Raw genomic sequence first — 26,463 nt, 5'->3', positions numbered from 1 at the left:
AGGACGTGTTCTGCAGCGGCCCTAGCTCCGCATCTACCATCTGTATGAGTGCCTTATTCCATTGACATACACAATACAAACTTTTCCAAAATATTTTACCGAAAAGCTGAGAAAAGCACAGAGACAAACTTGTAAAAATACATCTTTTAATAAACACGAGGCAGCAGAGCACACCCACTGAGGTTTGTAACCTTGTGGTTTTACAGCACACACTATCCATCACAGGGCGTATGTACAAGTGGGGTGAACTCGGGACCTTAGATTTATTCTTCTCCCAAAGCTAGGCAACACAAATTCGGTAAGCCATCTCACATTCAAGGCTGTTTGCTAAACTGGCTCTTAAAAGGCCTCTAAAATCAACAGCTTTTTAGCAACAAAGGAAGTTATCCACCCCATCTCAAGAACAGCCCCAGGAGTGCTCAAGTGACTCAAAAAGATTGTAAATATATGCTTTCTTTTGATGGCTTAAAAAAAAAAAAAAAAAAAAAACAGTGATTTATGCCCAATCTGGAACACTAAAAAGATAATACAGAAACAGCTGTTTCTCTTCCTGAGAGAATTTATAACAATTAGTAATTGGAGGCTATAGAAGACAATGCCAAAAGATTCTTATAAGAAAGCTTAATGTCTGCAGTTACAATCCTGTGAGCTGAACACTGTTTCGTATTCTCACTGCTGACTTCACTTTTTTTCCCTAATTTTTTCTTTAAAAGACAGGTTCTCACTGTGTAGCTCTGACTGGCTTGAAACTTGCTCTGAAGACCAGAGTTCCCAGAGAGTACCTTCTACTGCCTCCTGAATGCTGGTATTAAAGTCAAAAGCCACTACACATGGCCCTACTTTTATCCCTTTAGACTAACACCAAAGCATGGTGGAATTCTTAATTCTTCTGAAAACAGTTTAGTGAGAGAAGAACTAAGACTAATTAATTAACAAAGGGGAAAAAACTAACATTAATCTCAAAATTCCAGAAGCCATTGTCTTGGAATGGCCAACACTCAGCTTTATTTATGAATGAGAAGAACCAGAGGTGAAAAAGTTTAGAAGCCATAATTAAAAGAAAAAAACCCAATAGTTGTACATGCTTTGTATTGACAGTATTCAAAAAGTATATAATTGGATTTACAAAGTAGTGTTGGACTTAGGGAAAAGTACTACATATCTCTAGAGAAATACTCAGATTTGCAAAAGAGGCATCATAAACTGTTACCATAAAATCAGCTACTTATAAAAATCTGTAACCATAATATACCACAATCCTTACAAACATAATGCTAGTAAGTGGACATTATGAGAACTAATGAGCAGCTCAAATTCCTAAGAGTTAAGACCCAACATTCCTCAATGTCAAAGTAGGACATTAGTACTAACATAGTTTTATCCATTTGATATCATACCAGAAGAGATGCTTTTAAAGGTTGTCCTCCTTTAATGTACCGTCTTAGTTTCAGAGGTAGAACGGGTATAATTTAATCTCTCTCCTTTCTTGCCCATTCTCATGATCTGAGTCCGTTATTACAGCGTGTGAGCTATGGGAGGAGACCTAACTAAAGTGGACTTCCAGTGCCAGGCTATGGACAGCGATGTGCTATAGGCTGTGTCAGAAAGACATGTTTCAGGTGAAATACATTCCTGGGCCAATGCTTGACAAGTTTACCAGCTACTTACCATACATGTCAGGCTGTCTACTGGTTACCAGGTATATTAGATCAAAAGTCCTACACAGAAATGGCTACTTCTCCTTCTAAAGGACTTACTCAAGTGCTAAGAAGTGTTAGAAACAAATAGTCCTAAAGCAGGAACTCAAAAGAATACAGCTACTACTCAAATAGTAGCCACAAAATGAATTTTGGCGCTGACACTGGAGAACAGACTCCCGTGCCCTACCATTTGTGTCTAAAAGACAACCATTTGGCTTTAACAACCTGTTACTCATTTGTCTTAGGCACTAAGAGCTTGTACAGCACATGAGCTCTACCTGACTGAGGGAAAGGGATTCTTGCTTCAAATGAAGCAACATACTGTCTTCTTGACACATTTTCAACTCTAGCAATATACTTATAGGGCGCTACATGTAGTTGGGCACGCCCGAAGTTAGTGCTCAGGAGGCAATCGGGAGGACGAAAAAAAGCTGGAGTACAGACTGGTCTACAGAGTAATCTCTAGGTCGGCCAGGGCTACACAGCAAGACCTTATGTGAAACCAACAAAGAAGTCAAATGTTAACCATATTTAAAGGTTAGCCTTACTCTGTCATCATTTAAAATGTGTTTTACTTTTCACTGAAATGAGGTAGAAGATAGTAATCTTCAGTATACTGATGCCTATTCAATTAGTTCCAAGAGAGAACGAAATTATACCGTCAAGCTGGTAGAGAGAAGATAAAGTACTAGCCTTATCTCATTGAGATTCCTTAAGTCTGAAACTGCCCCTTTCACTTTTAAGTCATTGGAGACAATGCACAACCTGAAGGTAAGGATCAAACAGCATTGATCAATACGCTGTCTTCATCACCTCAGTCGTTATCACGTAAGTAATTGATCAGACATCAACAAGGAGGCTAAAGACCCTTAGTCTTAGAAGCAAGATAAAAGGAATGTTTCACATTTAGAAGAATGTAATATGTACCTCATGAAATCTAGCAGCATTTCATTCTACCAAGATATACAAATTTGGCTCCACTAACTGGTAAGGAACAAGGGAAAAATATACACTGGTCCTAGAAGGCTCGTTATGCAGGGGGCTGTGAGGCTACAAGACACTCTTTGAACAGTTAATTATATCTCTGTTAAGAGCTATGTGAAACTACTGGAATGTCGATTTCAATGGCAGAGAGGCGGGACCGTGATGAATAGGGCTGTGAGTAAGTGTGCATCCCCGGAGGATGAGAGTACAGTGGTTGCCAGAAAGGAGAGGACAAAGACTTGCATGCACAGTACCAAACAAACAGCAGGAGAGCAGTCATAAACAGACCCCCTGAGCTAGCAATAGTGACAAATACTGCATAGTCAAAGGTAAAGACAGGCTCAAACTTCTTGTTGAGATGGCTGTTGTAAAAGATGGCCCAGATGGATGGAGAGAGGCTCACGGTACCTGCCAGGAAAAACAGGAGTCCAGCCACCAGGTGGCAGCCTGCGCTATTGACCAGACACTTGGCCAGTTTGATGTTAGGCACAGAGGACTTGAAGGCTGTGTTACACATTCCAATCAGGCAGAGCAGCAAGGCACCCATTGCGATCAGGATGCTGAGAGGCAGGGCAAACTGGAGGACACGCAGGTCCAGCTGGTCAACTGACAAGTACCAAGTTCGGTCGTACATAAGGCAGTCACTGCTCCCATCGTACCGGGCACACTTCACCCACAGGCCTGTGTAAATAGTCAGGTTCTTCTCGTTTCTGTTGAACGTGATCAGCCGCAGCTTCCTCCAGTTGGGAAGTAGGGTCCCCGCAAAGAGGCCTGCTACAGAGGCAATGCCGCACAGGAAGGACAGGACTGTGGCTGCGTGGACATCTCGGCAGCCCATGGCAGGAGGGCTTGAGCACTACGCTCAATCTGGGGGATGACACACAGAGGGAAAATCAGGCACAGCAGGAGGGCACAGCCAGAGCTGCCACCAACAGGCAGCACATTCACAGAGGAAATGCCAGTGCAGAGAGGGAGCTGGCTAATGCAATCCTATCACTTCTGAGGCAGGAGGACTGCAGTGTGTTTCGGTCAGCCTGGTCTCTAAATTGAGCTCTAGACCAGACCCTGCACCACCACACATCCCAATAGGAAGAAAGGAAGGAAGGAAGGAAGGAAGGAAGGAAGGAAGGAAGGGAGGAAGGAAGGAGATGGAAACTCCCATTTCCCCCTTGTACAATATGAATATATATTATAATGTATATATTAACATATATGTCCCTGATCAAGTGCACACATGTGCTTTGTCATCAATTTATCACACAGCAACTAAAATTCTTAGCCATCATCACTTTTCTTCAAAATTAAAGAGAGTAACACTGCACCTAAAATTTAAAATCGGTTGTCAATATTCCCTCAGCATACGTATACGGGCCGCTCTGAGTATCAGGCAGCCAGGGAAAAAAGCACAAATTATTCAAATTATGGCAAGGGCTAGGACACTATTGGCTACAGGCTCTACAACCTCAGGCAACTGTGAAGTGAGACCCAAGCTGCAGGTGAGTGTTCTGCCAAAGCAAAGGCATGGAGGAGCATGACAGGGTAGCTGGATATTAAGAGCTGCCTCTCGACCTGGCTGACAGACAGACAGACAGTCCCTGTGCCTTTTCTCCTTGTCTGCAAACTGGCTAAGAAAGTAGTGCCTACCTCACAGGGCTTTTTTTCCCTCATGGATCCAATGAGTTAATGCAATGTCACGTGCTCAGAATACACATGAAACACTGTGGAAAGTGAGTACTGGGTATTTACGAGCAACCGTCTTGTCGGCCTGACTAGCGCTCAGTACTTGGCACACTGGAGTGGTTTGAGCAGCAGTTACTGGGTGGCTGCTACATAAGAAAAAGCAAGCTCATCTCACTGATATAATGCTGGCGCTCTAAGAAATTATTCCAAGTGCAATAGGTTCATTTTGCAGCCAACCAGTCAAACAGGAGAACAAAAGGCCCTGGAATTTCTGCTTACCTACCTTCTGCATGATTTCATGTGACTCAGTTTTTTTTTTAGGGAAGTCTCTAGCACTTGATACATGTAAAGGTATTAATGTTAGTGTAAGATGAATGCAGATTCTGAAGTAGAACACCTTCAGAGCACTTGGCCATTGTTACGGAAAAACAGCACAGCCTTTCTCTCTTCTCGAATTGCACAGATGTATTCTCTTCCCATCTATGGTTAACTTTACAAAGCAGTATCTGACTCAGATTTAATTTTCTCCAGAGTTTACAAAGCACTACTTGAACAGATTTTCCACCATGAGGCAACAGAGCAGACAACTTTTAGGGGTACATTTATTTTGTTGATGTTCAAAGCAAGAAGGGGTGAGGTTGAGTGACTTTTATATCATGATGTTCACAGAATCCCATCATTTTTTTCCAGAATCAAATATTCTCTACTGAGATGGTACAGGAACATTCTCAGGAAGTCAGGATCAGAAAGATAATCATGGTGAAATGCTAAGAAGCTAAGCACAAAGCAAGCAAACACAATGTTCTGTAGAAAACAATATCATGTTGTACAGCCATATAAATTAGGAATAGTTTTGTATTAGAAGTTGTAACTGTTCCAGAAAATTTTCAGAATTGCAAGAATATAGGTTAGTTTTCATGCAAATTGGAAAAAAAATCTACCTTTCTTGCTAAATTTTAGCACCAAAGACTGGTTCAGAGCTAACACCTTGGTGCAGGTTTCAAAACACTTGCCTTAGAAATGCTTGCTGATGCCGAGCTCCACAGTTCAGTCCCAGTTCTTTTTTTGACCTGCTTCCCCCATATACGGCAAGCAATTTGCATAGTGCCTGGCATACAAATCATTTTAGGAGTAAATGAATGAGAAGTGGGCCATGTGCCAAGGCCATCCAATGTATTCACAAATGTAGGCCAGACAAAGAAACAGCTATGACTAAGAAGTCAGTCATGCAACAAGTATTTGTAGCGTGTGATGCATGTGAAACATGCCCTGAAAGAACACTGCTCTAGTGTTAATAAAAATATGCTGTTTCATGCAGATTCAAAATACTGATGGTTAATCAACTGTATAATTACCGTGTATTAAGGGATCACTATTATTATATTAAGCAACACAAGCCAGTAAACCATTTATTAAAAAGTTATTGCCCTGGGTTAGGTAAAGATGGAGCGGTAAGAAAAAAGTTATTCCGGTTTCTTTTAAAGCTTCAAGACTCCTTCAGCAAACACGCTCATACTCCTAACTCCATGACAATTTCACTCTTGTTTTCAGAGATGGGAACAAATACTCACAATTTCAAAGTAGTCAGTGTCTCTCCAAACAGCCTGTCCTATGCCACTGACTCCTGCAACCCAAAGGCAATGAGGGACAGAATCAGCACATACTGCTTTCTTATTAATATTTTCCTGCAATCCATAACCCAGACAATCACACAATATTAATGAGCATGGGTAGACCAGCATTTATTTCAGTGCCTAGTGTATTTATATATTTATAGCTTCCTTCAAAGGTGATGCTGATTTTCACATTACTTCTCTGAACTTTGCGATGGTGACACATGCTCAGTTAAACTCTCAAGAACTTAAAGTTTTATAGTCAGCAAAAATACCATGAACTGTGTTGTAGAAAAAGAATACTAGTGATCTCAAATCTTTAGGTTCAAGCCTAGTGCTGAGATTAATTTTTTAGCACCCTGTAACTTCCGTTGCTCATTTCACCTTTTACCCTGTTATTTACTCTCCATATCTATAATTTGATAGTAAGGCTCATCCCACTAGTGAGATAACGTCTCGCAGGGTGATAAGGGAATGACACGAAATGATATATTTAGTGTTAAAATGACAACCACAAAAATATTGCCAACTTCCAGATTAAGGCTCGTTCAAATTCGAGACTCTTGTGCTATGCTGGTGAATTCTGTATCCGGAATAATTCTTTGAGATGCAGATCTGTCATTTCCCTTCTTTCTACTCAATAGCTTCCCACTTCCTGAATAACGAAGTCTCTAAAATCCCCAAGAGCCCTCCCCACAGTGCACACCCCCTGGCTCTCCCCTCATTCTCAGCCTCTCACATGCCACTCTCTTACCTTATCCAGCTCTAATGTGACCGCACTGTTTAACGTTCCCAAACTTAAACTCCATTTAACTTTCCAAACTTTCCACTTTTTAATCTAATTAAGAGCTAGGCCACATGGTGTTCTTCCGACTACTGTCTTCGAAGATTTACTTGTGTTCTCTGGGTATGGAAGTTATGCTTGCATGCGTGTCTGTGTATCACATGCACGCAGTGTCTGAGGTGAGAAGAGGGTGTCAGGTCCTCTGGAACTGGAGTTAGAGATGGTTGTGAGGTTCCACGAGGTGCTGGGAACCAAACAGGTCCTCGGAAAGAGTATCAAGTGCTCTAAACTCTAAGCCAGCTCTCCGGCCCTTTAAGAACTTTCTCAGTCCCACCATATTCTTTAACTGATATCCAATCCCAGGGCTGGGGAGACCTAGCTAACCCCCGCCCTTTCTGTTCACTGCCCCCCTCCATCACCGGCTGCATGATATGAACAGCACTGTTTTACTTTTTCTTTGGTAGCAGAGAAAACGTTTACAATTCCTTGTTCATATATTGTTCTTTCCCAACAGATTGTGAATTTCAGGACAGTGATCCCTGTTTTGCTCCTTGTATTTCCTACTGACCCATAGAGAGAACATTTCATTACTTATTGACTGAAGGAGTCAATACATAACTAGTCCACAGGAATCTAGCTTATGACACAGAGAAAATTATAAACGTGGTTTAACGTTAAGCTGAATTCATTTCACTTGGGAGAGATCACCACACCCTTGTCTCTGAAACACTCAGGCTTGTGTCTAGAATATGTGCCTGTTTCTGCTCCTTATTGGCCAAAAAGTCTCTCCAGTTTTGTAAAATGAAAGAAACATTTATCTAGCAATAATGACAGAACTTTCATTTTGGCATGGTTACTGGCCAAACTAAATACTCTGTTCCAAAACAGTGACTCCACATTTGTCATCTGTCCCAGAGTTTGGTACATCAATGTAATCGATGGTATCATTTTGAATAAAAATATTCTCAAAGAATTATCTGGCTTTGAAGAGAGTTCAAAGAAAGCTGATGCAGAAATAGTGGCTAAGAGCTTTTGGAATTCTCAAAACCATTGTAATTTTTTTCAGGGACAATTCCAAGGAATCACTAACAAAACAATATATGTTTCATAGCCACTAAATTAATTTTTGATGCTAACATTGGCCATCCCTTCTACCTATTAATTTGGATGCTCTTGGAAACTGTAATCATCAATCTCTGTGGCCACAAAGGTCCTACACTGTTATTTTGCTGAGGAGAAAAAAAAGCAGTATTCCTGATGCAGACAGCAGAAACATTATATAATCAGGAGACACACTTACCCGTTAGTGTACCTGTCCTCCAAAATCAGCTTAGTGAACTCAGATGAAACAGAAGCTCATCTGCACACAAAGAAGAGATAATCTGGACCTACCAAGTAGAAAAAGAAATACTCCAAATGACTACAGTCCTTCTCTCTAAACTCCATTTTAATTCACATGTAACTAGAAAAAAAAAAAAAAAAAAGCAGTAATCCTCGAGACTTAATAAAATGCTACAGCAAAACAGGGAGACAATAAGTTTTTCAAAAAGACAGTTTAAGGTTGGAGTGTAGCTCAGTGCTAGAATGCTTGGCCATCGTGCAGAAGGCCCTCTGTTCAAACACCAGCACCACGAAAAAACAAAAACAGCAAAAATAGCACAGATAATCTACTCTTATATTCGCTATTAGATGTGAGCCTCAAAAGAAAACCAACTCTTTGTTTTGTGATATGAAAGTTCAGGATAATTACCGCTAAAAATAAAAAACCAGTTTACTGGGTTAGAAATCTAAGAAAAAAATTAATGGATTTTTTTTTTTTAAAGATTCAGCTCCTGCCTATCATGACATAACAAGGGCAATAAAGGCACTATACGGTTGTCTTGGAATGCAAAGAAATGCACTAATTTCTAAAATGCTTAAAAAACAGTATTTACAATAAAACCAGACAAAACTGATCTGCATTGTACAACCTAAAATTTGCAATCAGTACGTCCGTTTTAGTTTATAAAGTAAGGTATCTTGCCCTAGGCTCAACCTGCCATTTGGTATGTTTTTCTTATCTCTAAAGAGGAGCGACTTCCTCTTTAAATACAGTTTAACTCACACAGGTAGGATGAGTGAAAACTCATAAACGCCCGGGAGCTTCCTGGATCTCGGCGTTTATCACCGGCCCTGTTACAGTAATTATGCAAGATGTGGCCTGGGTGCTGGTTCCCATCCCCACCTCCCATCTAAGACTCTTGAGTTGTCATCCAGCTTCCAAGTCAGAAGGGCTCATCTGACACCAATCGGACCCCCTGGGCAACCTTTTCCAGTGAGGTCACCTAGCGTGGCAGTTCTCGGACGTGGAGACTGGCCCCTTTGCAGGCTTGGGCAGTGTTGGGGGTGTCAGCAGAAGCAGCTCGGCCAGCTCCGCGCGGCCGCCCCCGCCCCGGTGGGAGCCGCGTCCTCAGGAGACCCCGAGCGGCCGAGCAGGGGAACGGGGGACGGAGGGGGGCGGCGGCGCCCAGCCAATGGCGTGAGTCCGCCCCGCACGCTCGCCGCGAGCCCACCCCAGCCCGGTGCGTGGGGAGCGCGGGCAGGTCGGCGTTACACAACCAGCTCCGTCAGCCGCGGGGTCGGAAATAGCAACTCGCGCCTCACACCCCCGCCCCCAGCCCTCCGCTGCCCGGGCAACGCGGCTCCTCCGGGTTTCCACACTCCTCGGAAGGCAGGGAAACGGTTTTTAAACGCCGTACCAAATACCTCCTCGGCCACTCTCCACATCCACCCATGTGGGCAACGTTAAAAATGCCGAGTCGCCGCCACTTCGCCGTTTCAAGCAACACCTTCAACTACTCGCAAAAACACTCCGAAACGGTAGCGTTCGTGACCACACCTACCGGTTCCTCACGGCCCGGGCAAAGCGCTCGCCCACTCGGAGCAGCGTCTCCTGGTCTCCCTCCGTGGCCGCGGAAGTGCGTTCTGGCGAAGCCGCCCCGGAGGCTCAGGGAACCAGTCAGGCTCTCCACGGGCCCTGCTTTGGAATACCTTGGCTGCCTGGAACTACAATTCCCAGCATCCACCGGGCCGTTGGCCGCGGGCCATATCCTGAGACCACCCTCTTCTTCCGGGTCCCGCCTCCCACGCTTCCTCTTGCACCTTGTTAGAGCTAGGTTTATGGTTTGGTTTAGAGTGCTCTCATACACACACACACACACACACACACACACACACACACACACACAGTTTAAGTAACAAATTCGTTGGTTTACAAGGGGGTGTTTTGCACGTTACTTCTGAAGTTAACTATATGCAAAAGATAACCTACTAGAACAAAATTCCGTACATAAAACTTAGTCATTAAGTATTTAATCTAATTTGACTCTTTCACACATCACTCGTCTTCTCTTATATGTGCGTCCTGTGCAGACAAATATGTCAAAGGCTTCTTAATACAGTATTTATTAGATTTAAAAAATGAAGCCTACGACTAACAAATGATTTCATCCCACCACACACACAGGCACGCACGCGCGCGCACACAAGCAGAGAAACAAAACCTGGTTGATGTTGACAACTTTTAAATTTCATTTTCTTTATTATTATTATTATTTTTTAACTTAGTGGCTTTACATTCTGCTCACTACCCGGCTCCCGGTCACCCCATCCCTCAGTCTTTCCTCCATCTCCCAACCCTGGCACTTCAAGTCTCTGTGAGGCTGCCTACTTAGGTCAGAGAAGGCAGGTCAGCTCGAAGAACATATCCCAGGTACAGGCAACAGCTTCTAGGATAGCACCTACTCCAGTTGTTCAGGACCCCCCTTGAAGACCAAATTGCACATCTGCTACAAATGAGCTGGAGCCTGTGTTTTTTCTTTGTTTGGTGGTTCAGACTCTGAGAGCCCAAAGGGTCCATGTTAGTCGACTCTCTTGGTCTTCCTGTGGAGCTCCCTCCTATCCCATTCAGATCCTGCAATCCTTCCTCCTATTCTTCCATGAGAGTCCCCAAGCTCCAACCAGTTTGGCTGTGGCTGTCTGCATCTGTCTGAGTCAGCTGCTGGGTGGAGCCTCTCAGAGGTCAGCCATGCTAGACTCCTGTCTGCAAGCATAACAAAGTATCATTAATAGTGTCAGGGATTGGTGCTTGTCTATGGAATGGGTCTCAAGTTGGGCTGGTTATTGGTTGGCTATTCCCCCAGCCTCTGCTCCACCTTTGTCCCTGCATTTCTTATAGACGGGATAAATTTTGGGTTTAAAGTTTTGTGGGTGGGTTGATGTCTCTATCACTCCACCAGGGTTCCTGCCTGGCTGTGGGAGGTAAGCTCTTCAGATTCCAAATCCCTAATGCTGTGAGCCACAGCTAAGGTCACTCCCATTGAATGTTAGGTGCCTCTCTTATCTCAGGTCTCTATGTTGACAAGTTTTTCATTACTTTCTATTTTTTATACACATTTTGATTATATCCCCCCTCCCCCAATCCCTTTTAGATTCTTCCCACTTTCCTACCTACCTAACTTCATGTTATTTATCAAAACAAAACAAACAAACAAAACTCAACAAAACAAAAAATCCTGAACTGAATCCAGACAAAAAAGCACACAGAAAGATGTGGAGCTTTGTTTTGCAGCAGTCAACTGCTCCTGTGGTTGATGTCATTTTGGATGATACTGACCTCTTCCCCAGTAAGTGTCAATTGCAAAGAGCTTCTAGGTTGGAGAATAACTTTTGAATCTAAGCAACTACACAATTTTTTGTATATTCTGTTCATTTAAATGCTCTGTAATGTCTCAACTGCAATCTCAAAAAGGATACACAGCTCTCATAGTTAACAGGAACATAAAAGATCTCACCCATTCTTGTTTGACTCTGCCCTGGTGTTACCTTGGGCAAGAAGACCGTGTGTCTTCCAGTCTCCATCTGGAGAACAGTGTGTTTGCACCAGAAAGCTATGAGAATTAATTTAATCTAAACCTTATAAGAAGGAAAACATGGCAAAGTACAATGGTATGTCACACACAACAAGTACTTCGCTATTAATATTTTCCATTTAGTGTTGCTATAGTAACAACTGGACTGTTGCTCAGAAGTGGGGGGTCTATTATCTGTCCACTGCTCTCCTTTTCTCACAATGGCCATATTGCTTCAGATGGCCAATAAGTCTATCCAAGGCCAGAAACAGCCCCTAAGCAAAACTGGAGACAGTGGGTCCCTAGTATGCAGGTCTTGTCCCTCCAGTCCTGTTTCTGACCCCAGCATCACTGCCTCCTTAGTGTGGACAAGGTGTCTCATGGCCCCTCTCCTCCCATGGTGCTACCATGAGCAGCTGTACTCTCAAATATAAGCCAGAATAAGCATTTCCTTCTAAAGTCTTGCTGAGTACTTTGACACAGTGATGAAAAATGCAATGCAGCCCCTTCCTTCCTCTGTTCTTCTTCCACCCTAAGAATCTGTTGACTAGATGGGGACACTCAGACAATACAGCATAGATCTGATTAGCAATTTTAAATTCACCCAAAACCTTACCTCACCCCCTTGCCATGTAACATGACATGTTTAGGTTCAGAAAAGTCTGTGCTTGGCTTTAGAAAATCTCACTCTGCCAATCATATTCCAAGAACCTCTTCCAGGCTGAATCCAAAGATCTAGTTTTTGAGTATTAATTTTCTCCACTTTTTAAAAAAATTTAACCACGTTTCCAAAGTCCCTCTTTTCCTTGGATTTGAAAGTGCTGCCATTTCTATTTCTGAGCTCTCTAGTTAGTTCCATGTGAACCTTTCCTTCCCTTTTCTTCTCCCCAATCTCCAGTGTAATTAGCCGCAGGCTAGGTCCTCCGCTCTCCCCAAAGCCAACATGCTTTCTTAGAGCAGAGCCACCAGTGTTCTCAGATCCACATCTTTGGCCCAGACTTGTTGTTACTTTAGTATATAATTACCAGCCCGTGTACTTTTCTGCTCCCCCTTCAATTCATCCTTTGCTAACACAAATTAACTGCACTCCTGTGGCACTCAACAAGGCCTTTTCATTAGCCATTTTTATAGATGTAGTCTTCTTGTTTGTTTTTAAAGATTTGTTTATTTATTATATATGAGTACACTGTAGCTGTCTTCAGATGCACCAGAAGAGGGCATCAGATCTCATTACACATGGTTGTGAGCCACCATGTGGTTTCTGGGATTTGAACCCAGTACCTCTGGAAGAGCAATCAGTGTTCTTAACCACTGAGCCATTTCTCCAGCCTGGGTGTATTCTTTATACTCTATTTAAATTAGGAACCACATATCGATTCTTCCTGTAATGGACAAAGAAAACAGGGGAGGACTGTTCTAAGTTAAACAGATAATCCTTTACCACCATTAAACACCCAGGTGTGAGGGCTCATGCCTACTGCTGTTTAGCAGAGGCTGGAGGATCATTTCAGTCCGTCTCTCTCTCTCTCTCTCTCTCTCTCTCTCTCTCTCTCTCTCTCTCTCTCTCTCTCTCTCTCTCACACACACACACACACACACACACACACACACACAAGCATGGGGAAAGAGAAAACCTTGCTCTTGATGCATTTTCAAAACCTGTCAGGAATCCATAGCAGTCTGTAGCAGAAGCACAACAGGCCACTTCTTTCTTTTTATGAGTTATGCCATTGGGGAATTGAACCTATGGCTTCACACATACAGAGCAATCTGCCCCTAAGTGATATCCCCAGCCTTCCTGTTTCTTTAGCACGATTGCATCCATTTATTTTTCGGTCAGGATTATATGTAACCCAAGGTGACCTTGATTTATCCTTCCTGCCACTGGGGTTACAGAGCTATACAACCAAACCTGCAGTTAAGTTTCTAATCTTTAATAGTTTCGATCTGCGAGGCGGGGAAGAACAGGAGACGATGCAGAGGGGTTTGTGAGGCCATGAAAGTGATGCCTGCGTCTGGGTAACCATGACAACCACCTCCTGCCCTGGGTTCAGTTTTTAAAGAGAAACTGTGTCTTAAACTTTTGTAGGGCTCCATTACAGATCTGGAAATGTCACATGTCTGGTTCTTTGAAACAGATTAGCTTTCATGGTCTCATGTTTTATAGGAAAATCCATCTGTATATACCGTACAGTTCCTACTATTGTTCTTGATGCCAAATGGTACCACTTCTGGGAAAGATTGTTTTTGAAACTGAGGTTCAATTACTATATAGTATTCTTGTTTTCCCTGTCATGATGCAGCTGACTAGGGGCTTTTGCTATTTTATTTAATCATGTTTCAAACCTAGGCAGAAGCTTTTACTCAACATTTAACCTTGACTTAAAAAAGTCTTTATATCCTGTAATTTCTAGAAAACCATATACAAATAAAAATGAAGGTATATTTTAGCTGTACAATTATGTCCTTTTGCTTAATACAATAAAATTATACTGGTCTTCTTAAGGCTTTTTATATAGAAATAATACCAAAATAATGTTTGATAACCAATAAAAAAATGAAGCATTGGTTAGAAGCTACTAGCAATTTCAGAAAAACACACTGAAATCTGATGTCATGAACAAAGGAAGCTTTTGTCCTTTGCTTTCAACTTTGAACACACTCAGAGTTTAGAAAACAAATAGGAAAAAATTACTTTGTCATATATTGCTCTAAAATTAATTATAATATAAACCACATATCCTGTTCTTCAAATTCCAAGTATTTCAAAGGTCATGTTTCAGACAGTAGCTATGCCTCACATAGCTTGGTATCTGGGCATCCCAAAGACTTAATTTCTACTGCAGACATTTTAATGCAACATACAAAGAGGATAACTTCCTCTACAGTCTTCCAAGCACCTGATAACTATTAATTAATAAACTTGCATGGTGAAAAACATTTAAAAATTATAATTTTCCCCAAATGAGTGGGTGGGTACAGTCAGAAATAGAAGTTAAAATCACCCTGTCCTGATCATAGCCAACAGAGGCAATGACCCTGCTTGCTTCTCTTAAGTATCCACGGGAAATTTGCAATATTCAAAATTATCTTTCTTTCACCCCCTTTCCTTTTAGATTGCCTGCTTTTTATTCACCTTCAACTAGTTAACAACACACATGCAAAGGTAAAAACGAAATCCTGGTGGATATGTTCCCATTGCTTGCCAAGCTCTAATCAGAAAACAAGACACCTCTTTAAGGGAAGAAACCACCACAACAACACTGCTTTTCCTTTCATTGACTTTACAGTAAAAATTATATTGTCTTAACTACCAACATTCCATATCAACTACCATCTCACAGGCTTAATCCAAAGTAATTAAATTTTGTAAAGCAGATTATTGTTTTTTCCCAAATTTCTTTAAAAAATGGCTATTTGAGACTCGTAATACTTTCTTTTCTTACTAATAGTTTTTTTTTTTTTTTTTTATTAGATACTCTGTATTTACATTTGAGATGTTATCCCTTGGCTCCGCCCTGCTCCCATTCCTCCTCCTCCATTTGCCTTCCCAAGGGTGCACTCCCTCCTTTTCACCCTCTCCACCCCATTGCCTTGGCATTCCTCTACATTGGGAAAATGTGCCCTTCCTGGAACAAAAGCCTCTTCTCACATTGATGCCAGACACTGCTATTGTTAGCTACACATGCAACTGGATCAATATGTCTCTCAAAGTGTGCACCAAGGTTGATGTTTTACTCCATGGGAGTTTTGAAGGGTTTGTTTGGTTGATAATGTTGTTCTTCCCATGAGGTCTCTGCTGTGATTCAAGGCATGTGCCACCATGCCCAGCTCTCACAATGTTTTTATAAAGCCTATATGCTCCACCAACATTTAAAAAAATGACCAGGAAAAAATGCACTGAAGTATTTAGATAATACATAACTCTAAGTATACTGACAGTAACATTTTATATGATGTGACAAATATCACTGTCCACATACTCTGCAAAATGTCCAAATTTGTTCCATTTGCTTATTCTATAGGAAAAGTCAGATTGAAATAAAATTTGTGGTACTCAAGAAATAAAAATACACATTAAATTTATTATGCTCTTTAAACAAAAAGTTGACGTATTTTAAAATTAAGGCATGTGCATTTGAATTTTTTTAATTTTTCATTTTTTCAAATTACAGTAAGGATGTTTATGCTATTGCTTTGAAACATTTTCATCACTATAATTAATCATCTGTGATGTTGGGAATCAAACCCAGGGCACTGTACAAGTTATGCAAGTGTTACCACTAACCAGCATTCCCATCTGCTGAAACATTTTTAAATGTATCTTCATTGTAGGAACTGGTATTAGCTCCGGACACTCCAAGGCCAATTCTTAGCACAAAGGAGATTTATTTCCCCCAGTGGGACAAAGGGCAGGAAATGGAGACAAAGACAGGAGACAGAGGACAAGGGAGGAGGGGAAGGGAACAAGGGAGAGGGGAAGGGGTATTTGTCTGCCCCACCTCTGGGTGGGGGGCAGCACACATGGTCAAAATCCGACTCCCTCTGGATAGAGAGGAGTCAGACATGGCATCTAGTTTAATGGTGGTTTATAAAAGCAAAATGGGAAACCCTGTGTTAGCATGAAGCATTCAACTTTAATTGGACATGTTAATTAGGTGAGCCAACAGGAGCTTTTGATTGCTGGATGCTGGACTTTAATACTTTGATAGCTGGACCTTGGTAGTCAGCCTCAGGAAGTGGCAAAATAAGGTAATAGACCTTGGTGGCTAGCTTGTGTTTGTTCACAGCAGTAAAACCCTAACTAAGACACTAAGGGTGCATTTCTCAACCCACATACTCCTGGCAAACAATGCCCAACTGTATACAACAAGAAAAACAAATACAGTTAATTCTGGAATATTTTTACTTAAGGCAAAGTCTGTTAGAATAATCTTTTATTTCCTAATAGTAAATCTGATATGACAAGCTCCGAAAAGACTTCTGGAATTTAATGAAACTTTGCTGTACACAGTAGATTGGTAGATTGGCTATGTGCTGTAAAAGGAATTACTCATTCTAGCTAGCCAGTATAAAAGATACATAATCCAGGTATTTTGTTTATAAAATGTAAGCCTCGAGTGGGCAGATTTTTGAGATATTCTAATTTACATACAGCCATATATCCCCCATTACTTGCTGATTCTCCTAGCCACATGCTTATAGCCCATGACCTCTTCTTTCTCTCTCCTTCTATTTTCTTCTTGCCTCCTATCTCTACCTGTGACCCATAGCCAGGAAACTGAAAACCCCTCTACTTCTATCTACTGCCCAACCACAGGCTTTAGACTTTTATTGACCAATAAACTTGGGAGAAAGATTTACCAAACAAAAGCTGGCATATGTGAGAATTGGTTCCTCTTGTGTTGTGGTTGATATACAGAAAGGGCAGGCACAAGAGAAGACAAGGACAGTGATTGGACAATGAAAAAGATAGGTGGGGCCAGACTTTTAGAAAGGAGGAGAGAAGCCAAGAGTGGGGAGATGACCCATCTCCATGTGGCTCTAAATAGCCACAAGTAGTTATGAATATCTTTAAGGGATGGATTATTGTAGTATTGTAGGATGATTTGTCTTATCTAGGTGGCCAGATTGTATCATATCAATTGGCTCTGAGTTTATTGTGTGGACATTTTGTGGAATGAGAATTGACTGATATAAATCTGACTGATGAATTACAAGCCTCTAGAGTTTTGATTTTTTTAGTCTAGTGGGAACTGTGACAATAACCACAGGGGGCAGTTGCTGGGAATGTGAACAGAGTTCACATCTGAGAGTCACAGGAGGGTGACCAGGACCTGCACCTGGCAATGGAGGAGAGAGACCACTGGGGACAGAGAATAGTTGGGAGTATCATGGCGTGGTGAGTTCGAGAGAGTCACAGAAGGACGGCTGCTGCTGAGATAAAAATACCCCACAGATGCCATTTGGCTCTATGATGCGGCTATAGGGAAGGTTGGTGGTTATCTTTATTGATATTTACCAAAACACTCTTGGGGCAACCAGGTCTTAGGGTACAGAATTTAGCATTTGAATACACAGCAGCATTAGACCAATAAGCAACATTTCCCCCTTTTTGTTTAAATACGAAGGCTCTTTGTCTTACAATGACAAACCACATATCTTAAGAACGATTATGATATCTAATTATATAATCAGTAATTACGTTTACAATGCCCAGGCCACTTATATTTGGCAACTTAGGAGAAAGTATTCTATTATTTATCCTAATTGGTGAGTTTAGAGTTCTGTACCTAAATAATTTTCTCATTACAACCTTAAGCATTTAAATTCTTCAACTTTCATAACTTGGCATTACCAGCCTTAAAGCACCCATTTGCAATCCCCTCCAACCTCCTTAAAACACCTTCTAGATTCTCTAACCTTTATTTGCCAACCTAAAATACCCTCTTACAATTTAAAAATTTCACATCCTCCAACCTTCATAACTTGTATTTACTATCTGGAAAATATCTCCGTAGACCCTAAAACACTTTCTTAGATCTTTTATAACTGTGAAATTATGACTGTCTAGTTTTAAACCCCATCAGAGACTTGAGAAGGAATAAATATTACTTGAGAAGGTAGGAAGCACAGGCAAGCAGCGTCCAAGGCCACACAAGTGACAAAGAATCGGCTGGCTGAACCTGTCACCAGAATTGTCTCCATAACATTGGAACATTCATCTTCAGCCTTCTGGCCAAGTGTATCAGGCTCTTTTGTGAAGCAGGGCTTATGAAGGATTTGTTTACCCTGTCTGGGCAAAACTTGACAGAAGTCTTCTTCTGTTTGTCCTTTCTAGACAGCATTTTGTTTTTACTTGAAGATAGGAAGCTTTCTGCCAGTGGCAACTTGCCACACTGAGGTGAGCTCTATATGGATGTTCTTGATGTTCGTCATCTTCATCAAAGGTGCTGCCAGGTGCTGACACGTTTAACACCAAAAGGGGCTTAAATAAAAACTGTTAATACTTTGTATTAATTTGGCTCCCAAAAACTACAGTTCCAGGTGCTGAGGGTCCCTGCCTCTAGCTGGCTTTGCTTAGTAATAATAAAAAAAAAAATTGCCATACAGACAATACCTGGGCAGGGAGACAGAGGTGGGACTTTTAGATTGTGTGGGCAAGAAACCAAGGGGGAAGAAGAACAGACAGAATCACCATGATGGGAGAGCAGAAAGATCAGACTTAAGATCCTGCCAACATATAAGAATCGGGGTAAGTGGCCACAGGGGCCACTCCCCTGCCTGGGTCTGTGGCTGCAAGAATGAAATATAGATTTAGAAAGTGTTGATTAAGGAATGCTGGAGGGGAGTGTGCTACCTGAGGAGAGGCTCAGGAATGGCTCAGATATTGTGCTAGCAAGGCATATTAAAAATATTGTTCTGGGATGGAGAGATGGCTTAGCTGTTAAAGTCTAGACTCAAAACCAAAAAAATAAAAATATCATTCTCTCCCCCTCTCTTTTTCTCCCTCCCCCTCCTCCTCTCCTCTCTCTCCCTCTTCTCTCTCTGGGTGTGTGTGTGTGTGTGTGTGTGTGTGTGTGTGTGTGTGTGTTTCATTCATGAATCCAGAGCTCTTGGGTGGGTGTAGAATGCACATGACACCTGCCAGAGCTCAGTGTAGATTAACAGTTCACTGCTGCAGATGGCACACAATGTGGTAGGCAAGAACTCATTTTTAAAATTAATTGGAGACTCCTGAATGGAAGACACACAGACACACAGACACACAGACACAGACACACACACACACAGACACACACACACACACACACACACACACACACACACACACACACACACACAGTGAGATAAGATTAGAAGGAGGGAAGAATTGAGTTCTCTGTGAGCCAAGCTGTGTCACATGCTTCTTTCGAAATCCACAAAACTAGAACAAAGGAAGACAGTTGCCGGTGGGGATTTAACCTAGGCCCTTCTAATAGGCTTATTATAGCTGCCTTAGAAAGCTGGGAGCACCTGCTGTGCAAAGAGCCAGGTTACTCAGAGGAAGGCAGAGAGAGGCAGACAATAGAGGATGGTGTCCCCCCAAAAACAGATAATCAAAGAATAGAGATAAATAACATTTGATTTAATTCCTTTTAAGAATTAAACAAAATATAATGGTAATTGTTTAAGTAATTTTAAGTATACATGGAATAAGGAAATTGAGGCCTTTTATCTCAAATGTAGAAAACAGAGGCACAGAGATAGAAGGAAGAATGAATGAGAAAAAATGCATTGAAAGATAGTTTTTTTTTTTTTTTTAAAGACTATGCCAGGGCAGCTCTTGAATCTTTGAGCATGGTGTAAATGGGATTTCTGGGATTGCTTAGCCTGGTATGACAAATTTAGAGACTGGAAATAGGTTTATAGAGTAAGTAGAAGGGGATTTAATTAAAGTTAAATACATAAATGAATAATAAATTGAGGCCTTGGACCTTAAATTATAGGATAAAAAGCAGGGAATAAGTAGAAATACCTTATCTCAGACAGATAATAGAAACATTCATTTGGGTTATATAAGATAAAGGGGACATATTTACCCAGAGATATCACTCTCCATAGACAGGACAATATATACAGATGAATAAATAACTTGGGCCTTGATGTCATGTAGGTTGGAGCAGGAGATAGTGGGGGAACACTATCACAACAGATAATAATATTTGTTTAGATTTTTTAATTGCTTTGAATTGTTTTAATTATCAAAATGAAGATGATTATGTGTTTGGTGACTATATTAAAATTTACCTGGGAGACATGTCAAGCTAGTAAATTAATTCAATTTATGCCTTTAATGATTTCCAGTTACTGAACCAAGGACATACTATTTTCAGAGAGAGGCTTTGTACTTGTGTTGACAAGAATGGAGAAAAGGCTTGGGACACCTTCCAGAGTGATATGGATCAGATATGACAGGGAAGACCTTCTGAAGATCTTGAAATTCAAGAAAATCAAACAGACAGGTAACTAAATCTGCTGATTCCTTGACATGGGAATAGCACAGTAACTGGCTTAGACATAAAAATGTCTCTAGCCAAAATGTCAGCTAAAATTGAATGATACATTTTGGTGATTATGAAATTTTTAAGAGTTTTTGTGCCATCCTTCATATGGCATGAATGAAGAGTTATCACAATTGGTTATTAATTAAATTAACTCATAAAAAAGACAGTTGTCTTTCACCTACTCAAAAAAGGAGCAAAAATTTATCATTAACTAATCTGTGCACATTTCACAATCCATACAAATATATTAATAGTATTAAACTTTTGGCTGTGATATTCATATATCCAGAATGTACAGCCCTGGCAAGATTCAGCCTTGGGGACACTGAAGTGACATGCTGTTCCAGCTTCCTGCCTCCTGAAGCTGTTTCCAGAGATTTGCTTCCAGAATAGCTTCAGGATTGCTGCTGATTCCCGACGGACTTGGTTCATCCAGCCTTTCAGACAGATCCAGTCAAAACTTCAGTCAAGTCCTGAGCCTTTTACACACAGAGACTAAATAACAGAGGCTAAAGTGAGATTTTTATTTATTTATTTATTTTATAAGATATTATTATAGCTCACAAAATTTGTTACATAATAATATATGATGTAAAGCGAGCTTTCTTAAGTCTAACCAAAACTTCTAATTTTCCTATCCTTCCCCACTCCTTTACACGTTATGAAGGGTTATCATCCTGATCCTTTGGGTTTGGGTGTCTGGTTATGGTTATTTTATAAATTATAGATAGGTTGTCATTTTAAGGGTTAATTTGAAAATGGTCATAATTTTGAACAAAGTGGAAACAATTGGGATAGACTACTAAATTGATTCTAAAGCAAAGCATTAAATAACCACAATCTTATATTGATAGAAATCTTTATAATCAATATAAAATTTACATCAATTTATAGATTGTGCAGATTTAAGGTTTTCATTAGTATAAATTTCTTATATGATACAAAATTTGAAATATTGTTACTTTGAGATAGGCATTGTGCCTATGCAATTTATTTAAGAACACAAACAAGTCTTAGACCCAGTCCTTCTACTAACTGCTGTTTCAAAACTGTTCAGGATGATTAAATAAGGCAAGTTAGGTACCAGATAATAACTCATAGCTATATTAGATTTTGGTCTAATTATATTAAGGTGCTTTCTACAATATCCAAATAGAAATAGCTAAGAGTAGTCAAGATTTAACAGTTCAAATACACTTCATATGAATGGATAGTCTACAAAAACGTCACATATCTACAGATTATGACATGTATATTAATTCATTATTAACGATAATTTTACTAGAGACAAGTCTGCTCCTGACAGTACCCCCTTCACAACAGAAAGAAATTGAACATCAAAACCTCCATATGGAGGTTGCTCCAGTTATGGCAAGATTGCCACCAGACAAAACTGCTCTAATTCATCTACAGATAAAATAAAACTGTCCACCAAAGGATACACTGTTGCAGTAAATATTAAAAAATAAAAATCGGTTTATCTCTTTAGTGGCCCTGAGGTCTTACTCCTCAAGCCCAATTTTAGTTTGGAGTCATGTGCTCCTCTGGTGCCTGGTCTGAGCCATCAGCACGACCTAACTTGTCTGTGCAACTCCCTTCCTTTGGCGATTTTCTACCGCCTGTTCTCTGCCTCTGTCCTAGGGTATTTCTGTACTCCAAAATCCCACACAAACACAACTCTACAGCCCAATAGCTTTTCATACAGGTTTATATATTTAACTCTCAATTCACAAATCCTCTATACAAGAAGATTGCATCCAATAGACAAAAATACAAACTGCCCTTCTATATGAGATATTAAGACCTGTAAAATCCTTAATGTTCACAGCTTTTTAACACCAAAAAATCCCCCCTGGGCCCAGCTGGTCCTTGGGAAGCTCCATGTTGCCTTGACCTCTAACCTTCATCCTCTGACCTTCTTGTGACCTCTCAGCCCTCTAATTCCCTCACCCGGCCCAGTCACTGGCTTTCCTTAATTTTGCTAATTAAAATGAGAAGGTTCAGGTGGATTCAAGTGACTAGCCAGCCTCTTCTTGGGGAAGTGAAATTAACAGTAAAATACAAACAGCTTCAGGACAAACTACATTTTCTCTTTTTCATCCAGTTAAAAAGCATTTTCTCTTTTTCATCCAGTTAAAAAGTTATTTTCAACTATAAAATAGTAACTATTACTATTTTACAATTTATAAAGTATAAGACAGCCTTAACATCTAGCCTACCAATTTTGTCTATTAAATAAAGCACTATTTTACAATTTATAAAGTATAAGACAGCCTTAACATCTAGCCTACCAATTTTGTCTATTAAATAAAGCACCGTTTTGTATATCTTGAAAGACTATAGTTTTATATCTGACTTATATCTCTGTTTTAGATTGTATGTCATCTGAAAATCAGCTTTTGAGATTTATATTAACTTTCTTAACGCCTGGAGCAACTCCACTGAAGCTCAATTTCTTCTTAGAAATCTAAGAAGGGGTGCTGTCAGGAGCAGACAGGTCTCTAGTCAAATGATCTTTAAATTAAAATAAGTCTATAAGTATCATATTTTGTGTACTTTTGACATGTTTGAAGATTATTTATCTCCAGAAAGCGTCGCTGAACTGTTAGGCCTTGACTACTCTGGGCTATTTTCAATTGAAATTGTCTTTTGCATTGGCATATGTATGGAATATAAAAGGTAGGTGCACAGATCAGTTAATGAGGATTCCTTGCTCTTTGTTTGAGAAGATTTGAAAGATGTCTTTCTTAAGCTAGTATGGATTGTAACCAAACTGCAATATAAATTTTTGTCTATGCCATTAAAAGAACGGTAGATAAGTCCTGGGGACTCTGAGGCCAAGAAGATTTATCAACTATGTAAGGATATTTAAGACCCAGTCAGTCTTAGAGCTGTTCCCATAAAGAGGGATCAGCTATACATTTACTGTCTTGGTCTTAATTTCCCTCTTCTTGTCTGAAGCTGAGATCTTCAGGACGATTCACTTGTAATATCTGATTTTTGTCAGTTTGGAAAAACTCCAGTTTTCTTTCTTGTGGAAACATATAGATGTAATCTCTCCATCAGCATAACACATTTTCTATTTTCCATTCTGAGGTTAGAACATCTTTATAGTATACCGAATAGTTTATTTAATTCAGCAGTCTTTTTCTATAACCCAATGTCTTTTAGTAGCTGTAGTGTTTTGTTTGCTAGCATTTCAAACATTCAAAGTTAATAAAGCACCATGTAATCTATCTCTGGGAGTCCTTGTCACCACTTTCTGTTTGTTAAGCATCTCTTTTAAAGTACGATTGGATCACTCTACAATTGCTTGTCCTGTAGGATTGTGTGGTATACCTGTAACGTATTTTATATATGTAAAATATATAATTTATATTATATATACACAAATAATTCATATTTATATATCATACCACTCCTGGGCATATACCCAAAAGATGTTCCACCATACCACAATGACATATGCTCCACTATTTTCATAGTAGCTTTACTTGTAATAGCCAGAACCTAGAAATAACCCAGATGTCCCTCAACTGAAGAATGGATACAGAAAATGTGATCCATTTACACAATGGAATAGTGTTCAGCTATTAAAAATGAGGACATCATGAGTTTTGTAGGCAAATGGATGGAACTAGAAAATACCATCCTGAGCAAGGTTGCCCAGACCCAAAAGGACGTGCATGGTATTTACTCCCTGATACGAGAATATTAGCCAAAAATTACAGAATACCCATGATACAACTCACAGACCATTTGAAGCTTAACAAGGAGGAAGGCCCAAGTGTGGACACTTCAATCTACTTAGAAGAGGGAACAAATTAATAACGGGAGGCAGAGAGAGGAAGGGACCTAGGTTGGAAGGAGATGGGAAGAGTAAAGGAAAATGGAGCAGGCTCAGGTACTTGGGAGAGACAGGAGGAAATCCCAGGGGGGCCAGGAGAATGAACAGAAATGTATCAGTGTAGGGTGAGGCAGGGGGAACCTTTAGAAAGTTCCAGAGACCTGGGATTCAGGAGGATCCCAGGATGCAGCTGAGATGACCTTAGCAGAAATACCCAACATTGGAAAGTAGGAGGAACTTGAAGAGACCACCTGCAGTAGATACATATAGCCTATCTCAGGTGAGGTATGGGGCCACCCACCCATCTTCAAAAGTTCTAAACCAGAATTGTTCTTGTCTAAAGGAAATACAGGAATAAAAATGGAGCAGAGACTGAAGAAAACGGCCATCTAGTGACCGACCCAACTTGGAATCTATTTTTTGAGCAGGCGCCAAACCCTGGAACAATTACCGAGTCCATGTTATGCTTGCAAACAGGAGCCTAGCATGGTTGTCCTCTGAGAGGCTCTACTAGCAGCTGACTGAGACAGTTGCAGATACCTACAGCCAACCATTGGACTGAGGCTGATGAACCCAGTAGAAGAGTTAAGGAAAAGATTAAAGGAGCTGAAGGGAATTGTAATCCCATAGGAAGAATAATGGTATCAACTAACCTGGATACCTCAGAGCTCCCAGAGACCGAGCCACCAACCAAAGAGTATACATGGGCCAGTTTGTGCTTCCCCCCTCCCCTCCCCCAGCACAGATGTAGCAGAGGACTGCCTTGTCTGGTCTCAGTGGGAAAGGATGCTCTTAATCCTGTAGAGACTTGATGCCCCAGGGAAGGAAGATGCTGGCCAGGATAAGGTGTAGGTGGGTGGGTGGGTGAGATAGTACCCTCTCAGAAGTAAAGGATGGGGAATAGGGTGAAGAATTTGAGGAGGGGGACTGGGAAGGGGAGCAATATCTGGAATGTAAATAAAATAATTTAATAATATATATTATGTATAAATATATAAACAAGTGCTTGTGTGTGTGTAAAAATCGCATCATTTCACTAGACATGTGCTGGAGTACTGGTAGTCTTAATTTGTACAGGTATCCTTATGATGACCATAGCTTCTAATAAATGCATAATTACAGAATCAGACTTTTCAGAAGGTAAAGCTGGTGCCCATGGAAATTCTGAATATGTCTATGGTATGGTGCACATATTGTCGTTTACTAAACTCTGTGAAATGAAACATAGCCATCTGTCAAATTTAATTTCTTTGGGTACCTTTAGGGTTCTCCCTGCAGGTAATAAAGTTTGGTTACATAAAAAAAAAAAAAAAAAAAAAAAAAAAACGAACTAAGATATTTCTTTAGAACGTCATCAGACTGTTGCTAAGTGATAGACAATTCTTTCTGTAAACCTTTGCTGTTAACATGTCTTTTTATTTTTAATAAAATTCTGAAGCCTCTAGCACAATTCCTATCAGTACCTGGCCAATTTCATCATTACCTTGTGCTAGAGCACCTAGAAGACCCAAACAGGATCTGGTATGTGTTATATACGATACATGATTTCTATTTCTGATCACTTGCTGTAATTAAATAAATGGTAAAATAAATTTGAAGTCATCCCGAGTAAGGTCAGTGGTTTCTATATGCAAAGCAACCCCCTCTTCCTGTGGTTTACATTAGGTTTTTTTTTTTTTTTGACATCTTAAAAATACTTATTAATTCTTCTTTGTTTGCAACGATAGAGCAGCTCTCCTTTTCATTCTGTGCTGACGTTTTGTGGAGTGAAAATGTATTGATATAAATCTGATTGATAAACTACAAGCCTCTAGAGTTTTGATTTTGTTGGGTCACTGAGAACTAAGACAATAACCACGGCGCGGGGGGGGGGGGGGGGGGGGTTGCTGGGAATGTGAGCAGAGTTCATGGCAGAGTCC

The 26,463-nt window shown here is 40.5% G+C and overlaps 1 protein-coding gene across 1 annotated transcript; it reads right to left on the bottom strand.

The window, feature by feature from the left end:
- Window positions 1-210: 210 nt before the first annotated feature.
- CLDN12 (claudin 12) lies at window positions 211-9,773 on the bottom strand. Its single transcript, XM_080936063.1, has 4 exons — window positions 9,644-9,773; window positions 8,062-8,149; window positions 5,936-5,988; window positions 211-3,551 (listed from the first exon to the last, which is right to left on the bottom strand). The coding sequence occupies exon 4, from the start codon at window positions 3,520-3,522 to the stop codon at window positions 2,788-2,790; it is 735 nt and encodes a 244-aa protein (XP_080792189.1). The 5' UTR covers window positions 3,523-3,551; window positions 5,936-5,988; window positions 8,062-8,149; window positions 9,644-9,773; the 3' UTR covers window positions 211-2,787.
- Window positions 9,774-26,463: the final 16,690 nt, after the last annotated feature.

Source organism: Micromys minutus (genome assembly GCF_963924665.1).
Source record: "Micromys minutus genome assembly, chromosome: 23".
Lineage (NCBI taxonomy): Eukaryota > Metazoa > Chordata > Mammalia > Rodentia > Muridae > Micromys > Micromys minutus.
This window is presented reverse-complemented; position numbering and strand designations above follow the sequence as displayed.